The 21,432-nt window shown below is 44.6% G+C and overlaps 1 protein-coding gene across 5 annotated transcripts in view; it reads left to right on the plus strand.

Moving 5' to 3' along the window:
* The first annotated feature begins 6,865 nt into the window (after window positions 1–6,865).
* The window catches only part of COL12A1 (collagen type XII alpha 1 chain), a 132,991-nt gene continuing 118,424 nt past the window's right edge, over window positions 6,866–21,432 (plus strand). For 3 of the 5 annotated variants that reach the window (XM_063124939.1, XM_063124941.1, XM_063124940.1), the window contains exons 1-3: window positions 6,866–6,944; window positions 11,914–12,026; window positions 20,950–21,066. In XM_063124939.1, the coding sequence (XP_062981009.1) occupies window positions 11,951–12,026; window positions 20,950–21,066 (193 nt within the window). In that variant the 5' untranslated portion in view covers window positions 6,866–6,944; window positions 11,914–11,950. The remainder of the gene's footprint in view (window positions 6,945–11,913; window positions 12,027–20,949; window positions 21,067–21,432) is intronic. The other 2 variants (XM_063124937.1, XM_063124942.1) reach the window with 2 other exon arrangements.

Here is a 21,432-nt window from a genome sequence, read left to right on the forward strand (position 1 = left end):
GCATTACTCCTAAGTAGATGTGTATATGATTTCAGCATAAATTAGTTGAACTTAGGTCCCACTGAAATCAATGGGACAAGTTAGTAATGATTTAAGTCTTATTCATCTTCATGGGGATGAAGTACAACTAATTTAGGTTGAATCTAACCCAATGTTATTTTTTTTAAATGATGAGATTAAATTTTCTCATTTCACAATAATTATAGCAGTATTATCAGCATGAGTTAAAAACACCTCCCCCCGCATTGTTGTTGTTGAAGCAAAAGGATTTGTAACTATAGCACGTACCAGGGCCGGCACTGCCATTAGGCGAACTAGGCGGCCGCCTAGGGCGCAGACCTCAGAGGGGCACAGTACTGCCCTTTAACGGTCAAAGTTTTATACAAATTAGCTGTTTTAAGAAAAAACTTAATAAAAGGAAAATATAATAGTTCAGAAACTCTTCTTGAACAGCTGAATCAAAGTTGGCAAAAAAACCCATTGGGGTGGTGGTGCAAGAAACTTGCCTTGCCTAGGGCGCAAAATAGTCTGGCACCGGCCGCGTGTATGCCTAGTACAGAAGATGATTTAATTGACAGAAAATGCAAAAGGTCTCAGGTCCAATCCGTGGCATGTCCAGGTAGGGCTGGAAAAGGCCAGTATGTGAAACCCTGGAGGCCACTTCCTAATTTGTTGATTTAGCCAAATATAGATCCTCCTGAGGAGTAATTGCATGTGGTTTGAAATACGCAAAGGAGAAAGGGAGGAAAATCTCTATTGTCTGGTTTGATTACTGTTTACAATCCACATATGGCATCTTTTGGGTAACATTCTCTGTACAATCATGACAATTTTTTATTCATATATGTTACATGCTTCTTGAAATACAGCCTACCTACTGCTGTGCACCTTCCATATGATACCATACCCAAGTCCATTTCCCATGTGTGTGTGTGTGTGTGTGTATGTAATCAATAACGATCTATCAGTAAACTATTATTGTAAGGGAAAACTAGATGAAGATGGTCAAGAACTATTTTCCATTGCCACAGAAATTAGGACCCGAAATAATGGTATAAGTTCCAGTTACCTAGATTTCAATTAAATATAAGGGAAAACTTCCTGGCGGTAAGATCTGTACAACAGTGGAACAGTCTACCTAGGGAAGTTGTGAGTTGTCCAACTCTGGAGGGTTTTAAGAAGAGGCTGGACTGACACCTCTCATGGATGGTTTAATTGGTTTTCCTGCACATTGCAGAGGGTTGGACTAGATGACCCTTGTGGTCTTTTACAACGCCACGATTCTACGGCAAAACGATTCCTTGCTGCAAGGCAGTAAACGATTGAGTGGTAATAACATTAATGACCACTAGCTCGCGCTGTTGGACAACAAATGAACCTCCTTCTCGTTTTGCGGAGAGGCTGTGCAGGGGAGGGTTAAAAAGAAGCCTCCTAACCGAAGTGGGTTCTGTCAAGAAACCCCATTCCTGGTTTCTGAGAGCTCCCTGGATGTAACAGTGCCGGGAAGTTGGGACCTCCTGATCTTCTTCTAAGGGCGCTTTGCCTGTCACTCCATCCGCAAAGAGCGATTCGCACGGAAGATGCAAGAGCGCTGGGGACGATAATCTTCAGGGGCTGCAGCAGTGAGGAAAAGAAACCCGCACGGAGCAAAGGATATACGCCAGCTAGCAGCGTGTACGTGGTTGCTTCGAATGTCAAGGCGGGAGACTTGCGAAGAAGCGAGGCTCGCCTGGCAGCAGGGCTCTCTTTCTTTTCCGTTGCGTCGCTCTCACTTCAGAGCCCTTCACGGTCTCTTTATACCACCATCTTTTTATTCCCCCCTTTGGTCTTCCCAAGCCGAGTCACTCTGCGCCCCATCTCTCAGTTCTCTTCTCCTTCCTCTTCCTCTGCCCTCCCCTTGCCTCTCCCTCACACACACAAACGCAGAGGTTGCTAGGAAATCACCCTGGTTTGGGGGCCCTTTGACACAGTGTCTGGTTTCCTTTGCCCTTTCGGAATCGGACGTAGCCTGGGGCGAGCCTTTTGGTAGGCGTCTGGGAATAGGCACCCCTGCCAGGGCGTTCAGCGAGAAGACGGTTCAAAACACGCCGCAGCACTTCAAAGCGCAGCGGCGCTTTCAAGCCCGCGTGTCCCCCCGCGCGCCCTGCACCTCCGTCTCCCCAAGCAGGTAAGGTGCGCGTCCACAGGGCAGCTGCCTGGGAATCGCTGGCTGAAGAGAAGACTCCCACCTTTCGTTGATGGGACGCTTTCTGGAAGAGAAGAGAGGCCTTTTCTAGGCGTCCTGAGCACATGCCGGGGGGTGGGTGGGTGGGGGCGGGAAGGTACGTGTGAGGGTTGGTGGCAACACCTGCCACACCTGTAAAGGAGACAGATTATGTGGGAACCAGCGGAGGCTGGTGGCTCTGATATCATAGGGCGGTGAATCCTCTCTGAGTTCCAGTAAGCTATCATAAGGCAGGGACTTATGTGTGTCCACACCGCTCCTGTGGATTCTATGCCTGGTGATTCTGGGAGTGAAAATCTCCACCTTTTGAGCCTTTGAGGGGCATTTATGGACCTGGATGTTACGTTTACCTTTGCCTTTATTCCTGTCACTTGCCCTGCTTTTCGTATTGGAGATGTTTCCCATTTCCTTTTTGTAGCTGGAGTATGAACACTGTGGTTGCAGGTCTGACAGTGCCCTGTATGTGCCTGTAAGGTGGGCTGGGAATAGTGCAGTTGCAACGCAGTCCTAGGCAAGAATCCTTAGAAGGCTTTCTTGCTCATTCTGCTGAGCGGGACCCTGGACTTCTGTCCTAGAGTCCTGCCCTCAAGCATAAGTATTTGGACTAATGAGTGTGAGGGAAGAGCACCCTGCATGTATCTACCAGGGCTGTGTCTTGGCTGTGGCACTTCAGACTATACCAGCTGTATACAGCCTGTATTTATTTGCATAAATAAATGACTAATTTCTGCACGTATAAGTTTAGATGACAGGGATAATGGTTCTAGCCCACACTAGTTTTCTATATACAGGGAACATATTTTAGGGAGCATTTAGTCAGGTTGAGCCCACATATGCAATTTGAAAACGATGTAGCCCAGAGATAGGATTAGCACCTCAGTGAGAGTTTTTTGTCCTAATCCTTTTGAGAAGATTGAGGTGGGTCTACAGCAGTTTGCTGCTTTCTTATCCAATCTGGGTGGAGTATTTTGCAGGGGTTTGTGATTTGTTTAAAGTGTGCTTGCAGTTATCCATGTTGCTCTTTCATGGGCCAAAACTACACCGCAACGCCCTCTTCCCATTTTGATCACAATCATTGTGCTCCAACAGTGGAAACTAGTTGTGGGCATGTTAAAGTTCTTCAACAGACAACTGAGTTTTGTTTAGGTGTCCAGGTCAATGGAAGAATTAGGTGGTCATTGCTTTCACTAGATGGATTGCTGGACTAGAGAGCCATGGGAAAGAAGTGTGTCTCTTTCTCTGGGTGTGCCCAGATTCGGTTTCATTGCACTGATTCAGTTCGAAGACACTCCATTGATAGTAAAAAATATAGTAGGTATTATAAGAACACAGCCTAGGGAAGAAAAGGGCAAAAGCACCTTTCTCCCACATTTTTCTCCTTCTCTCATAATACTAGAACCCGGGGTCATCCAATGAAGCTGATTGGTGGGAGATTGGGACATATAAAAGGAAGTACTTCTTCACATAGGTACAATCAATCTATGGAATTTGCTGTCACAAGATGTCATGACGGCCACCATTTAGATGGCTTTAAATTTATGGGTGATAAAGCTTTCAATGACTACTAGTCATGATGGATTGCTACCTCCAGTATCAGAGGCAGTTGTTGAAGGTGATGGGTGGGAAGGTGCTGTTGGACTCATATCCTACTTATGCGTTGCCCACAGAGAGAGCTGGTTGGCCGCTTTGTGAGCAGAATGCGGGACGAGTTAGACCCTTGCTTTGATCCTTCTTCTGTTGTTATGTTCCCACACTGGCCTGGGAGTGGAAAAGATTCTGGATGAACCACCCGGAAATACATACTCACTCCTCTTTAGACATGGAGTGGATCCTTGACCACCCCCACCCCGTTTGTGCCAGCAGCTGTATTAGTTATGCACATTTTATTCTTAGTCTGCAGAATAAGAGCTTGCTTTGCTCTCTTCTTCCAAGGGAATTATCTAGCAACGAGAATTCTTGATTTAGTGGCTGCTACTGTTTCGAGGGAGAATAGGCAAGTGGGAAGTTAACCTGGGGGGGAATCTACACTACTGCTTTTAAAGCGCTTTAAAGCACTTTGAAAACATTTTGAAAACTGTATATGCAGTGTGTCCTGGGCCCCAACAGTTGTCAAAACTGTTATAAAGAGTTTTAAAGCGCTTTAAAGCAGTAGTGTAGATCCCCCCACTGGCTAGGAATGTTGTCGTGTCTGGGTGTATTAGTTTTTGCATTTGGACAAGAACGTTTGCTCTTTGGGCACTTTGCCATGGAGGGAAGGACTCCACTGCGGTTGCGAGCTGCTGATAAAATCAAAGACGGGGCTGAAAAGAGGGCCGGAGGTGGCGACTGAACAGAAGCCGCCTCGGAATGATTCTCCAGATCATGTAGGCTCACGTCGGCATTCTCTCTTTCCAGCCAGGCTGCAGTGAGCGGCAGTCAGAGGCACTTCCGGTCGCTCTTGTCAGGCATCCCTCTGCTGTTCCCGCTTAAAACCCTGTTGGGCCGACGTGACCCACGTGCTGACAAGGAGAAGGATGTCGGCATGTGAGGCGCCTCGCGAGAGGCAGCCTCTTTGGTAATAAGGGCTCATCTATACCAAGCAGGATATTCCACTATGAAAGCAGTATATAAAAGGCAGGAGCCACACTACTGCTTTAGAGCAGCATTGATGTGCACTGCAGGATTTATACTACTGCTTTATCGCGGTACTGAAGTGCACTGCAGGATTTACACTACTGCTTTGTCGCGGTACTGAAGTGCACTGCAGGATTTACACTACTGCTTTGTCGCGGTACTGAAGTGCACTGCAGGATTTACACTACTGCTTTGTAGCGGTACTGAAGTGCACTGCAGGATTTACACTACTGCTTTATCATGGTACTGAAGTGCACTGACGACTGTTCGGGGCCCATTGACACATACTATATACTGCTTTCATACCACTATATCCGGCTTGGTGTGGCTCCTGCCTTTTATAAACCGCTTTCATAGTGTAATATCCTGCTTGGTGTAGATGAGCCCTATGTTGTTTTGGCAACTACTTCTAGATTCTGAACGAAACTAAGCAAGGATTTAAACCGCTTCAAGACCAATTCCCTTCCCAGCGGGATTTGCAAATTGGCAGGAGTTTGGGTTCCCCTTAAGCTTTGAGCCCCAGTCGAAGAAACTATACAAAGAAAACCATTGCACAGTTGTGAACCGCCCAGGGAGCTTCAGCTATTGGGCAGTATAAAAATGCAATAAATAAATAGCTGATTTCTGCTCCTTCCACAGAGATAGGAAGCTGCCGTTGATACTGACTGGTAGCGGCTCTCCAGGGTTTCAGGCAGGAGTCTGCCCCAGCCCTAGATATCCTGGGGCAGCTTCTGCATGCAAAGCAGCTGCTCTACCGCTGAACTAACGTAATGGAGAGGGTGGGATGGGGGAAACTAGTGTGAGTAAGTGTTAGCGAAAGAGAAGCGCTCTGTTGATTAAAATGGGGCAAAGAGTGAAAGGGGGTTTGGTTAAACCCCGAGAAGAGGAAATGTTATACGTTTATAGGCTCTAGTCTCCAGGCAATGGTGACCTCCCTTTCGAAATGTTAAATTTCCCCCATGACGACGGTGTTGCCCGTTATCAGATTTTCACCAACATTCTGACGAGTGAGAGCTGTTCAACCTCAACAAAAGGCAAACTGGGGGAAACTGGGTCAGACCCTGCCCCTCCCCAAATACGAATTTTCACCAAAATTTGCATTGGCAAGTGTTCCGTTCCATGAAGACTATGGAATTTCCAGACACTCACTCTGCGTGAGAGTGAGAGAGATCCCCCCACTTAGACGTGAGTTTTTTTTGGTCTTCCCTAAAACAAATCCGCCTAGGGGAGTATTCAGTGTCACTTCAGTTTTCCAAAATAAGTGGGGTAGTTCCGCCTCAAACACCGCCCCCCCCCCCGGTTGTCAAACATTAAAACTCTTCTTGATTCGGAAACCAATCCCAAGGTTGGCTTCCTTTTCTTTCCCACCACGTGCCCAGTGGCCACCAGCGCAAGGCCGCTGGATCGCCGTCTCGGAGTCCAGTGCTTCCATCTGGCAGGCGCCTCAGCCAAGGGACTGCCGCGCCGGCTGCTGCTTGGCTCGGGAGCAGAGGAGCCAGAGCGCTACGTGCGTTCTTGGCTGGGCGGCCGCTGCCCCCTCCCTCGCCGCCCTCTTCTCCCCCCCTCCCGCACCCCCGCCCAGGCCCAGCTCGCCCTTCCACCGCGGGCCGGGCTCGCGCGGCGGCGGCGGCGGGACTCCTCATGCCTCAGGAATGCGGAGAGGTATCCGCCACTTTCCAGAAGGCGCGATCCCTCTTCGCTGAGCCCTGCTGGAGAGGAGCGAGGAGCACATAGATCATCGCGTGGCAGCCATCCACCTTTCCCGCCGCCGTTTCGTAACCGCTTACGAGAGACAAGCTGAGAGCTGGGAACAGCCCTCTATTAAGGAGCCAGTTTGGGGAGAGGCTCTTCCCACTTGCAGAAGGCGAGGCGTGCCTGACGGAGCGACCCCTCGCAGCGGCAGCAGCAGCAGCCGCCGCCTCCACCAGCCCGCCATCCTAGGCGGCTCCACTCTGCGCCGCACCCGCCGCTGCTCCTGGCCGCGCCCTTCCCCCAGGTGCCCCGGAGGAGCCCTTTCCTCTGCTGCCTCCCTCCTTACCGCTACAGCTGCAGCTGCGGGGCGCCGACTCAGCCTCCCTCCCCGCTAGTCGCGCCGCTGCCATCCAAGGTCTGTGCGCGCCACGGCGAGGGAACCCCGCTCTCTGCCTGCTGGCCAGCCGCGCACGGAGTCGGCTGCGGCGGTGCGCGGCTGCGGGGGGCGCGCCCGGCAACCGCCTAGTCGCGCGCGTGTGCAGATGCATGTGTGGACGTGCATGCGTGGGCTCTCCGCGGTTCTAACATCCTCGGTGCAGAAGCCAACCCGGCAGCTTGGATTTGATTAGACGCCCAGCGCGCGAAATGCGGATCTCCTCCTTGGTGGAGTCGGATTTGAGAATGCGGACTGGTCGCTGGGGATTTCTTTTGCTTGCTTCCCATAAGAGAGCGGTCAATTTGGGGGTGGCGGAGATCAAGGCGGGAGTGGCATCCGGCGGCTTCTTATCGAGCCTTTTTAATTTGGCCTTGCTGCCCAAATCTTCTTTGGCGATTGCACACAATCCTAGAGGGAAGCCCTGAAAGGGAAAAGCGGGCATAATTGATCGTGGGGGGTGGGGTTTCCAAACGTGTTTTAATTCTCTTCCCTTGCCTAATTTCATTACTCTGAACTGCTGGTGTGGGCAATGCATTCCACTGAACTTCTACCAGGCATATCTCTAATGACGGTTGTGCAGCTCTGTCCCCGCGGGCTTGGCCCAGGAAGCTATTTCCCTTCCTCACCCCCCCTCCCGCCCCCCAGTCCCCTTCTCTGGCCGTGCAACAGCTCCTTATATGTAAGTTTCTCTTCATTTCCAGCCATTAGCTGTCGAGGGAAATGCGCACGTCTTCTCATTTCGGAGCGCTTTGATGGGTCTTGCTCTAACGCGACTTATTTTGCGAGCCGAACACTTTGTTTTTCACTGTGCGCGAAATGAATCTTGCGATCGGGATCCGGGCATCGGAGCAAGATCTCCTTTTGTCTGGGCGCGAGTGCAAACCCGGAGCAGCGTAAAGAAACCCCACTCATAAAATTTGCAGGGGGAGGCAGAAAAGCCAGTGAAATTGTAATAGGGGAATTAGATAGATTTGTGTGTGTGTGTGTCAAAGGAGGGTATTGATGCTATTGGGAATTCCAGTTTGGAAATAGCAAGGAGGGCAAACCCCAGAAGTATTCTTACTGTTCGCAGCTGCTGCTCAAAAGATGGCGCTCTAAGCTCAGACAAACTTCCCAGACAGAAGCGGGGCTCCCTCCTCTTTTCAGTGCCCTGTTTTAAACAATGCAATCGAGACATATCTACTTAGAAGTAAGTCCCATTGAGTTCTATGGGACTTACTCCCAGAGAAGTGTTTATGGGATTGCAACCTAATGCTCTTTTAAGCAGATGTCCTGAATCAGTGGACACGGTTCAAACGTTCTGCCTTCCCGCGCCTCAAGAGTGAAATTCTTGGAAGTTAGAGAAATGATTGCTAAATGGAGGGGCTGGCTTGAGATCAAAGCAAGAGACTCTCGATTGTATTTATTACTAGATCTGTGTGCGTGTGTGATATTCCGGGTGCCAAGTAATTAATTGCAAAATCAGTTCATTATACGACAGTTAAAAAGCTGGTGTGTGGTTGCGTGGTTCTCTTCTTAAGTGCCAGCTCGTGGGCAGGGAACAGAGAGGTATTGCCGAATCTTGTCCGTTTCCTATGATGATAAGCGTGTCTTCGAGTTTTGCATGGCACAGAACTCCCCTCCAGCTATTAATCGCCTAATGATTTCTACCAATTGTTTTGCTTTCTGTGGTTTGGTCTTGGCAATTAAACTTCTCTCTCTCTCTCTCTCTCTCTCTCTCTCTCTCTCTCTCTCTCTCTGTGTGTGTGTGTGTGTGTGTGTGTGTGTGCTTTATCAGTCAGGGTAAAAGTCATGCTGATCAGAGCAAATCTCCTAACTTCTGTAAAACTGCAAACTACCCCCTCCTAATTAGGACAGTAAGAATCTAATTACCTAGACCAACCTTCCACATCCTAGTACCCTGGAGTTGTTTTGGACTTCAGTTCCCAGCATTCCTAACCATTAGCCATGATAGCTGGGGTTGATGGAAGTTGGAGTCCAAAACATCTGGAGGGCATGATCTTGAGAATGTCTGGTATAGACTTTTGTGGTCTAGACTTTACATTTCTTTCCTCCCACACCCAGCCTGCCTATTGGCTCCCTTGTATCACTTCAGAGTGAATTGAAAGGCTCTCTGGAGTACTGAGGCTTATTCAGTACGCCACAAGGCTGTTAAATCATTGTCAGAGAACTTTGGAGAAAGGTCCAGTAGAACCACTGCAGAAAAAGCCACACTGACAGCCCTATCCTGTCTGTGTTTATTCAGAAGTAAAGCTGACTGAGATGAATGGGACTTCTTTGGAAATGAGTGTGTATTGCATTGCAGGGTTAATCACTGGGGATTAAGGGTCCCCACATCTGTGCTGGATTGTGGCAAAAGCATTTTGAGCAAGCAGATTTTTAAAACTACCCATAGAACTGTTACAAATAAGAATTACTAAGACCTTCTTAATTCCAAAAGGCATCTTTTACTATCATAACTGTCTTTTTAATATGTATGAAATAGTAAACATGTGACAGGCGCTGTCCAGTCTGGGCTAGATTGATAGTGGCTAAATCAGGGATTGACAACAAGAAGCTGTGTGTACTTTGAAGCTAAAAAGAAAAGAAAAAGACATATCTTATTATTGTATAGTATAGTTTATGTTAGTGTGAAATGCTGAATTCTGCGACCTGGATAAATTATGTAATGCATTTGCATAGATTTTCTTAAGTGTACAGTGTTCATAAAAGTTTATGCCAAAATAAATGTATTAGTCTTTTGCTGCAGCAGACTAATAGGGTTTCCTCTCTGGGGATTTCTTATTCCGAATGATTGTGCCCTCGACAGACATGGAGCTTGACAGTATGCCTTGGCTACTGGATGCCCTAGTGAGCCTTTCTCTACCCTTCAGTTTAGGAGACATTAGCAGATCATGGGACCTACACGCTCCTGCCTAACTATGCAGCCATAAAAACAAAACAAAAAAGCTCTTTTGTTAAAAACGAAGTCTGAGATTGTTAAGGATGCTGAATTCGACGCCCTATACTAAATTCCACACATTACTAGCAATGAGTAGTGTTAGTTAATGAGTTCTTTCAGAACAGTTCAAAGAATGTGTCAGTAGGATTGCTGCTCCAGACTAGGTGATTTGAAGATTTTCAGCCAAGTATGTATATTCCTAGACCGATGACGTCTCCTGTTGCCCACCCCCACTCCCCGCAGTTTAGAATTGAACAAAATAATCCAGCTCCTACGTCAGGGCCTGCTAGACGTAGGCGTTGGGTTTCAGTGGTATGTTACATCCCCTTGTGTATAATTTGTTTCAGACCTTAAAGTGAAGGGGGGGGGGGGAGAGACTGAGGAGCCACGCATTTGGAGACAGAGCGAATTATTATTATTATTATTATTATTATTATTATTATTATTATTATTAGTTTCCAAACTACCCCGAGACTTCTAAAGTCGCCCTTAACTAAGTGCTTCAACAGTTGTGAAAAAGGAGCCAAATAAAAATCCCAGCTGAAAGAAGCCTTGGCATAGATGCAGTACAAAGAAGAAGAGGGAGAGAAGGAATTTCTGAATTAACCATCCTTAGAACTCAGGGCTAGCTTCTGCGTTTCCTGGGGGCAGCTCGGGTGGGAAGGAGAATATTCCTCAGCATTTGCATTATCACACTTGCCCCTTGAATTGCTTTTCATCCTGCTTTTGCTGCACATGCGTGAAAGGCAGCTTTAAATGCACTTGCATCCAATTTTTAAAACCATAGATGGCTGTGAAGGAAGGATGGTGGATTAACAATTGCACTTTAGCTTTCCTGGGATAGTCGTGTCAACCGTGAAGCAGAGAGGTTGTCTTTAGCTTTCCACCAACTTTAAAAGCAAAACAATTATATACATTTGGGAGTATTTTTTTAATGTTTCACCCTGTTCTCCCTTTAATAGACTTTTTGATCACTCCCTTTTAACTGGCAACCTATCTTAAAAATTAAAACCTTTTGCCACCACATTTTTGCCTCTCCACCTCCAACAATGAATTCTGTTTCAACCACTGTAGTTGGCAAAGCTGTTGTGATGCGGAAGGGGGGGAGGAAGAGGAAAAACAAACACCAAAGCCTGCAAGTCGGGCAAAGGAGAAAGGAGCACAGCAGCCATAGCTGCTTTTGCACTCCCTCAGCCATCGATATTTTAATATTTTTTTTTAAAAAAGAAACTGACAAGACTCTAGAGGTGCTATTGACACAAATGCAATAGCTTTGCATTGTTAGGAACAGAGGGGTAAATGGGCAAGCAACGTGAAAGGGCAAGGTTACTAGGAGACAGAATGCAAATCTAGCTGCTCAAGGCAAAAGGGACCAGCATCCGAGACAGGCAAGCGGGGCAGAGTCCTTTTCCTCACCAGCTGGAGCAGTTGTGTGATGATGTTTAGGGGAAATGATGGCCATGTGCATTAACTGAAGCAAGAAAAAGGATCCTAAATTTTTGTGAACCGCCCAGAGAGCTCCGGCTATTGGGCGGTATTGTAATAAATAAATAAGTGACAATTAAAGTGCTTTAAAACGCACGCTTTTTATTTTGGCTTTTGTTTCGGTTTTAACTGTAGTTGCATTTATTTATTTTCTTTGGTGCCTGATGGGAGGGAACGATGGTGCAACAGCAACCACAAAATAGCAGATTATTGGGAAGGTAGCTCTCAGAGGCTCTTTTGCTTGCATTATTCTGTCCAGCCTGAAGTACGCTTACCGCAACACACACACACACACACTGAGTTTCCCCTTTCATTCCCAGAGAGTGCGCGGTGGGTAGGTGGGTGGGTTGTGCTTTGAAGTCCAGCCGCTCCGGCTTGGCCCGGTGTGTGCCTTGGAGAGAAGATGGGCGTGGCTGAAGAAAGTGGGGCATCCCTTCCCCGCCCCAGGTCTCCCTCTCCATCCCTTGCTCTTCTACTGGTCTTCAATGGTGCTGATTTTCTTTCTCCTCTTCTCCTCCCCAGAGAGTCATTCATGCGGTTGTGATCCAAAACGACAGCAATGAAGACGAGGCTCTCGGACGCAGCCGTTGCTGCCCTCTGCGCGGCGCTTCTCCTCTGCTCCATCGAGGCAGAAGGTAAACCACTCCTTCCTTTGCTCCTTGAAAGTGATGGTGCAGAACTAAGCCAGGCCACCCGTCCTCTCTGAGTGTAACTGCTCCTCCGCGTCCCTCTCTCTTTCTCACTCCGCCTTGGCTTCCTTTCAGTGGTTTGTTTGTGTCCAGAGAGCTGCTCCAGCTGGGGAGCTCCTATCTCCCTCCTCTCCTCTGCTGTCTCTCCGGTGTGCTGTCCACACTGGAGCGTCCCTCGCCAGCGGGAGCTGCCTTCCTGTGGCCTCCCGTGCCCTCTGTTCTCTCTCTCTCTCGCTCCCGGCGGCTGAGCGCTCAGGGAGAAGGAAGACGCCTGTGCGGACTTGAAACTTCTCCTTCAGTGCGCAGGAGAAACCCCGGAGCGCTCGCACACGCCCTCCCGACGACTCATTGCTTTGCTTTGTACTGCGAGCGCAGAATAGACACATCACGCGCGTGGTCCCCCCCTTTCTTTTCTTTTAAACCCTTTATAGAATAAAGCGCTCCAACAGAGTCTGGCTGCCTGTGTGTTTTGTTTGGAATGGGGGTGCGGGTGCGGGGTGGGCGGGGGAAAGCCTTTCTTGGTGAGTCAGGAATGCGGGATCGGGCAGGGGAAGACCAGTCGCCGGCTCCTGTTGAGGGAGCGACAGCCGAGGCCCCCCTGGGATAGCCACGGCTTCCCCGCCTTTTCTCTCGCAGAGAATAAGCCGGCCCTCCATCAGTGTTTCCAGACAAACCATTTGGAATCCATTCTCGTTCCGCCACCCCCACCCCCACCCCCAGCCTTTCCCACTCCAGTTCTCTCCCGCACTTTGTTGCTGTGGGAGAAAGTATATTCTCAGATAACATTGCCCAGCACTCCCCACTCAGGGTGGGGAAGTAGCAGCAACAGCAGAGGACACTTGCCAGAGATGGGTGTGTGTGTGCTTGGCGTATATTTTATCTGAAAATATCTCTTCCCCCTCCTCCATAGTACCAAAGTGTGGGAGAGGATGTTTTGGGATGGATGGATGCGCACACACACACACAGAGAACCTTTCCCGCTCCACTTCTCCAGTCTACAGTCTATGTAAAACATTTATTTATTGTATTATACCACCCAATAGCCGAAACCGCCCAGAGAGCTTTGGCTATTGGGTGGTATAAAAAAATGCAATAAATAAATAAATAAATAAATAAATGTTTTCCACAGACTGTAGACTGGAGAAGTGGAGCAGGAAAGGTTCTCTCTCTCTCTTTCTCTCTTTGTGTCCACCCATCCATCCCATTAAGCTCTTCCTTGAGAGTAGGGATGCTTCCAGGTGAGCGCTGCCTGATTCGTAGTATCTCATGGGGGTTCTAGGCAGCAGCATCTTCAACTCATGGAAACTGCTGAGGATATTTTCCTATATTAAGCAGCATACAAGTATTACTAATAAACAAATAAATTACCTTCCTGTGTTTTCCTACCATTTCTTTCCAATTTTCTCTTCCTGCAGAAAATCTGCACTATACCTTCTCACTGTTAACACTGGGAGGCCTCTCTCTGGAAGTAGCAGATCATAAATGAAAATTTTACCTTGCTTTTGCTGAAGCCAACACTGCAATGAGCATCCCTAAATTCTTGTATATTTCCATCTGACAGTGTAACAAGCAATTTTGTAATGTGGGTGAAAGGGAGACCTTTGCTCCTGCTGCTCAGTCTATAGAGAGGCAGTAGTTAATCCCCTGGTCTTTCTACTGGGCAGTAGAAAGTAAATATATGCAGTATCCTCCTCTCTTTCTTAATAGTTGTCACCCGTCCCCTGCCCCTTCAAGGGGCTCTGTTCCTGAGCCTTTTATCTGCATGGCATTCATGTGAATGGTATCAGAGGCCTGCCTAAGGGGGGAAAATACCTGATAAACCTAACACAACTCAGCTGTCTTTGCATATTTGCTGATTTACTAAAATACAACAAGGGATAAACAGGTCTTCTAGGGTGCTTCCAGAAGAGGCCTTTATTGTGCAATTGACTTGACTCATTCATAGAATTTTACAGGGTCCAGATGATATCTTTCATTTCTAACGTTCCTGTGTTTTCTCAACTTTTTTTTCTTACTAAAAAAAACTCTACTAAGGAGGACAAGACAGAATACATAAATAATGCTGTTTACTTAGTAGTGCTAAGATCTGGAAGCACCTTTGGAGTGATGGCCATGGTGAGGTGCATGCGTGTCCTCACATTATGGATTTGTTTCAAAACAGCCCTTCAGACCTCAGCCCTTCAGACCTTTCGTTTGCTCTGTTCTCCTCACTTTACAGGGGAAGGTGGTAGCTATGTTGTGCCCGGGGCCCAGTGCAAGCTCTCTGACTGCCCCTTCATGCTCCTTCCCACCACTGCCACATTGTGTCTTTTCTCCCGTGCTCCCACCCTCTTCCCATTGTTGGTATTGCATCGGCTCTATGCGGTAGCCGGAAGAATTGGTCATGGGGCTCTAGTGAGAGCTTGTCCAGGTGTCTCAAGAGCCCCATAGCCATTTCTTCTGGTTGTGCGGCTCTCCATAGAGCCAGCATGGTGGCTGCAAAAGCAAAGGGAGGCATGCGACAAGGGAAACAGAGGGCAGGCAGATGCTCCAGACGCTCCAGGTTGTGCCACTTTCTCATTGGATGTCTTGGGCTTCATGGCCTTGTCCTGTCTACCAAGGAAGGAACAAAATAAAAGTGAAACACCCTGCACTTAATTGTGTATAAAACAGCATGATGCTCTCATGGCATGCAAAGACATAAAACTAATGAGTGCAGTTCAGTAGCAACATATGCCACTTTAAGGGATATGGATCAAGTGTGTATAAGGGTAGCATTTATTTCTCATTACAAAATCTGCAGTTGGGCAATACCTTTATTAGGACCAACTAAAATGTCACACAATGGTGTGCAAGCTTTCAAGTTCTCCAGAAGTCTTTACCATGATGGATGGTACAAAAGCAGAGGCTGGCAGAAAGAGGAAAAAAAAAAGATCTGTATTTAAATCCATCAAAAAGGTGAAGATGAAAGACTAGTCTCTTATAGGTGTTGTAGTTATCAGGTTACACTCAACATTGTAGGATGAAGAAGTAATGGGTGACCCCCCCCCCCCATTTATTTTAATAATGTAAACTCCAGATTTTACCAACATCTGTCTTTATTCTTAAGTGAAACACTTGGGTTCCTGGTTATGCAGAGAGAAAAAGCAAAGAGAAACGTGTTTTTTTTTTAAACCATCTTCTGAAGACTTCTGGAGAACTACTTTGTGACATTTTGGTTGCTGTTATTATTATTATTATTATTATTATTATTATTATTATTATTATTAATGTAGCACCATCAATCTAATGAAGGTATTGCCCAAATGTGGGTGTTGCAGGTTTTTTCCTTCTGGGCTAAGAGTGCTACCTTTGCTTTTGGATTATTTCTCATGTACAAGCTGCTTGTTGAGTTTTTTGGAAATCTGTGTAAGAAGATAAGCTATGATTTAACTGAATATGTTGAAACTGAAACCAAAATTTCTGTGCACACATAACCTCAAATGTCTGACCTGTGGTTATGGTTGGTTATTACCCAAGGCCACAATTCCCAAATCACTGACCATAGAAGTCAGTGAGGCTGGTCCCGAGTAGGTGATTTTTTATTATTTTTTTGCATGAAGTGCTTTGCAGTTTCTAGCTGGCTCCTGGGGTTTTTTTTATTATAAGCTTTAACAAAACCAAACACTCTGAATCCCACAATTGCCATAGACATTTGATTTTTTTTGGCCCCTTAGGATGCATTCAGATGAGGCTTTTATTGTGCAATCATCCTGCCTCATTCACAAGGGGATTTTTGCGTGCTCGTGTCAGGGCATGGTAGTCTTCAATTTCTAACCCTCCTCTATTTTCCCACTATTTCTTCCATCATTTTTCTTTCCACAAAGAATACCTTAAGAAGGAAAATACAAAATAGACACATAATGCATTTTGCATGGAGCTGTCCATCTGGATTACAGAGCAATCCTGCCTATTGTTATGGGGAACATCAGAACATCCAACTAATCCAGAGCATTGCTGGTGCAAGCCTAGCAGGGCAAAAGAGAGGAATTATGCCCATTTCCCCTGCCTGGAGCCATTTTTTAAACACACACACACACACACACACACACACACACACACACACTCCATGATTTATATCAGCTCTGGATCACCTCCTCCAAGGGCAGATCTCTCTCTCTCCCCTCTGAGAGGGAGATCCCAAAAATCCTATGGCTCCTGGGACACCTTCCAGAGACCACAAGGTTGCAGCCTTAAACTAGTTTAAAAGCAATTCTTTCTCCCCCAGGAACTAGAAGCTTTCATCCTGTGATTCTTTAGGGAAACCAAAAATGTGTTGAGCTTTAGACAATTATTTCTCCCTACTGTTATTGTGGATTGGGGCAGCAGATTACTTGAGATAATTTCACCTCCTAATCAATCAAAATATGTAAATCCCTTAATGTTAGGGATTTAAGTTTTGCCTTCAGCTTGATCGTTTCCAGGTCAGCCCCCCCCCCCCACAGCGAAAAACTATTTTTTCCAATACAATATATTTTATTCATTATGATTACACATCTCTAATTGATTACCCACTTCTTCGTCATCTATCACTGTTAGAAACTAGTTCTTAGCTATGTGCAATTATCTTGTTATTTTTCTTTGAATAGTTTTCATTAGTTTTCACTCCTGTGTTTTCATTCATGCATCGCAGGATGAAGGCATTCTAGAGTCAGAACTGACTATAAGTTGTCCAGTCTTAACCATGCTAAGGACTCTTCCACTGTCCCAAGTACTTAGGATAGCATCCTTAAAATGACAGTCCATTATAAGAGGGCCAAACTAGTTGTGATGCAGGAAAACTATGAACATTTCCACCCACCCTTTAAATCAACAACAGCTAGTGTGTGCGTGTGCATGCATACACCTAATCTCAAGAGGAGGAATGAATGATGTTAAGATAAGGAGTTTTTAACCCCTTTTGCCTGCATCATTTTCCTGATCAAATTCTGTCCCTGGAACTGCTATTAGCCTACAGGAGAGAGAAAAAAACGTTAACCAATGGCTTCAGGGATGGAGCAATTTTGACCAGTTTATGGATACTTTTGTATTGTTAAATATATATCAAATTACCCCTTTATATATTACTTTATTTTAAGAAGGGATAGGATTATACACCCACACACACCCAATAGGTATATTCCACTGAACTTTTCTTTTGTCGCATGGGAAATTGAACCCAGTCTTTTAAGTATTGTTTTTCTATCTCATTAGATATTCACAGAAACTCCTTACTATCCAAATTGCGTAGTCTATAAACATGCTGTTGTCTTTGATTTATTTGCATTGCATTTACAGCCAAACTTGTACCATACATAGGCAAGCTGATCGAGAGTCTATGTTCCTTATCTCAGATGATAAACATATGTTTACAATGCAAACAATTATGTGATAATGGATACATAGTGACCACTGAATGTTTTTCTTTCTTTTTGTGGGAGATAATATAATTCACATCTGTGTTCTTGGCTTGTATCACAATATTTGGGATGGAATGGAATATGGCTGTTAGGGGACTGAAAAACCCACCTTTGGCCTCCTTTGCAACATAGTTGTTACTTGGTACAGATACTTGAGTGTAAAATTCACAGCAGAAAGTCAGCTTTTCCAATTAAAATATATGAAAAATGTCTCCCTCTCAAGATTGTGGCACGATTTGGTTATTATTACTCACACCAGGCAGAAACTTTCATGGCAATGACAAAAAAATGCCCCTTAGATTATTAGTGTAGCTTTCATTTTCTTTCACTATTCTGAAATCTTCTTTCCTTAGTCATCCATGTTACTGTAGTTACGAAGGCAAGGTGGGATCCAAAGAATTACTTCATGCACAACCAAGGGCTTGTGCATGCCCAGTGGGATTTTAAAACCTCTTTTGTTTACACAGCAGACTCTCATAGAACCACCCCTTGGTTTCAAAAGTGGCTTGCTGTGGTGCATAGGGGGATGCTGTGTAAGAAACAGAAACGCTAAGAACTGCTTGCATGCACAGAACTGGTTGCATGGATCTTTGGTCTCTAGCCATAGTCTCCAAGCCTGCCCTTTTGTGGGAAAATAGTAGGTACTTGATTTGCAGGCAGGTCGGAAACCAAAAAAGACATTGTCTTTTGTCCAAATAGCACCCATTTAATAGAAACAGGGTGTGGGAACTTCCACTAATTCTGTCTCCTAGGCTTCCCTTGGTGGTTGCACTGTCTCCATGGGAACAGGTGGCAGGGGTGTGAAGTTTGAGGTCTCAACTTTAAGCTGGGACTGTTTGGGATGCAGACACTGAGGTCCCACAACTCTAGGCAAGGGAGATGCTCCAGACCTGGTGCTCTCCTTGCAGTTCTTACTGCTATTCTATGACCTTTTTTCAACTGCTCCTTGGAACTGCTATAGAGATAGACTGCAACCCTATGGATGCATATCTTGAAAGTAGGCCCTATTGACCTTAGTTGCTGAACTCAGATTTACTTCCAAGTAAGTACAGACTATAGGATCAGGCTATTGATTGCGTCTATCAATCAAGTCATTCTTACCAGCCACATATACATTTACTATTGGCTCCTATGGAAAAATAGGAGTTGAGTGTTGACTGTTACAGATAATCTGAAATGTGAGTTAAAAGTGACGTTCATGCTATATATATATTTTAAAATGCTACGTGCTGCATCTCAGTTTTCATAAAGCAAACTGCAGTCCTTTAAAATGTTAAAGACTTTTCCCCACAGTTAGTTTTTTCAGTTTATCTGGAATCCGGTCATTTGGAACTCATCAAGGTGGGCTGCTGCTGTCCTTCAGCAGTTACAGCCTAAGACCTCTGCTGCTTCAAGTCAATTTACCTTCAAGGTTGGTGGTGCTATTTTTTCCCATGTACTGATTTTTTTTTAAAAAAAGAGCATGCTCAGGTCAGTTGTCTCTGCCTTTGCATTAAATTTGTCCTGAGCCATTGCCTTGAAACAATATTTTATAATGGTATTCTTTAAAATGTCAATGTATTCTCTTACTAACATCTATTGCATGGATTTGGTACTACATTTTTTATTATCTTTTGACTGCAGAGGTATGACTGCTTTAAGTAGAATCAATTGTGCATGCAGATTAATATTCTAATCTCACTGCCTGTGTATGGACAATAGGAAAGAAAATAACATTTATTCTAGTACTACTATATCTATTGTAGCAACAGCACAAAGCCATATTATCCTATTTTCATTGGAAATGACCATACAGTAAAAGACATGCAATATTTATTCAAGTCCTCAAGTTTCCCACTTAATAGTTGTATCCAACTTTTACATACATTTTAAGGAATGAATCGCTTGTAATGCACACTGATGCAGCGCCTTTGAAGCCAATAAAACTATACAAGTGTAGGTGGTAAGTGTATTATCACAGTAAAATTCTGTTACTGATTTTTCAAAGGCCTTCTCTTAAGTTATATATTTTAAACAAGACTAAATTAACGAAAGATGGACATCTTCCAAGAAAACCTCAAGATATGGCTCATCCACAATGCTTGTCAAACAATTGAAGTATTAAGGAAAGTATGGCTGAATCTCATTTGCCTTTGTTAAACCTATTTAAATGGTCATTTATAGTACGCCTACCATGCACTGACAGTGAATCAGTAAAAGATTGCATGACTCAGCATGAACAGTTTAACGTGAGAATATCATTATAAAATATTTTTATGAAACGTCTTTGTGCGATGATCCTTGTACATGGAGGCTTTTGTGGGAAGCTAAACAAAAAAATTGACTTTTCATATAAGATATATACATGCATGATGCTGCAAGATAGCGTATGTATACTATTCCTTTCTGTACTGTTCAGTTCATTTTCTCACTAGCTCCCACAAATTTATTTGCAGTCATTTGTTCAGATCACTGATGCCCTCTTCCTTGTTTCCCCCTATGCATTCTGTAAATAAATGTCTATAAATATACCTTGATGTTGTCTTTCCATAATTAACCATTGTTGTGTAAACACCATACTGGCATTTTGTGTTAAAATGCCATTCCTTAGTATGGGTACACCTGCTGCAAAAGGAACATGATAATGATAAATGATAGTTTACACCTCAGGAACAGTATAGCGAAATGGTAGTTCCACATCGTAGTTCAAATGTGACAGAAAGTAATTTTATAATTTGTTAACCCTTTCATTCCCAATTTTATATATTAGCATATACAAAAGCCACTTTGGGAGCTTTTTGAAAGTAAGAGTTTAAGCTCCAAGAATTACACACACACATATATAATATGTATAATATAAATTGAGCACTGAACTACTCAAATCTTTACTGCTTTTTCAAAATACATATTTCTCTTTTTTCTCTGCCAAGCCTTTAGTTAAAGAAAAGATTGATATACAAATGTGCAGAGACCTTCTTAAAAAAGATGGATCAATTCTTTGATGTCTTATTGATGAAAGGGGTGTTGTGTTATTGTCAAGTGACCTCATGGTGTTGTAAGCAGGTTGTGATTTGGCATGCCTTTACGAATTGCACCCAGCATGTTCAAAACATTCTTTTAATTGTTATGTGAAATGTTTGCATATGTGGTTATTATCTGTGAATTCATTGTACATGTATTGAAATGTGTTTTCTATTGTGCTTGATTTTGCTGGCCATTCTTGAATGACTTGGCAATTCAAGAAACAAATGTTCTGTGCTGTCCTTTGTAATGCGTATTCTCTTTGATGTGTTTTGTCATATTCCATCAGCTTATACCTTCCCTTTGCCAACAACATATCTCTATATGTGTTGGAAACAAATTTATGCAAAGACATATATTAGCAAGCTTTGCTTAACATATTTTTAAAATTAATATGACATTATTTTGTTCCTCATTTAAACATATTATTGCTTGGTATAAATCTTTTGCAGTCAATCCACCGTCAGACTTGAATTTTAAAATTATAGATGAACATACTGTTCAAATGTCATGGACGAGACCATCTGATGCAATAGAAGGTTACAGGATAACAGTGACCCCTGTAGCTGGTAAGATTGCATGTGTGTGTATGTGTGATTTTAAATCAAATCAATGCAGTCTTGTTCAATTATCTTTTCTTAACTGATTTGGGGTGGGGTGGGGGGATAGGTCCAAATACAGCATGAAAATAGATATCTCTCTAATTTGACTTAAACTGCATCTGGTAAATTTACAGTGCAAATCTATACTTGTCTACTCAGAAGTAAGCCCATTGACCCAGTTTGCATGTCATAATTAATCCATGATTTGCTGGGGACACATGGAGCGTGTGCACTGCACATGAGCCATTTCCAGTTTGAAAAACAAGAACATTAGAAGAGCCAAGTTGGATCAGACCAAGGGTCCATCTAGTCCAGCACTCTGTTCACACAGTG

Source organism: Elgaria multicarinata, chromosome 4 (assembly GCF_023053635.1).
Source record: "Elgaria multicarinata webbii isolate HBS135686 ecotype San Diego chromosome 4, rElgMul1.1.pri, whole genome shotgun sequence".
Lineage (NCBI taxonomy): Eukaryota > Metazoa > Chordata > Lepidosauria > Squamata > Anguidae > Elgaria > Elgaria multicarinata.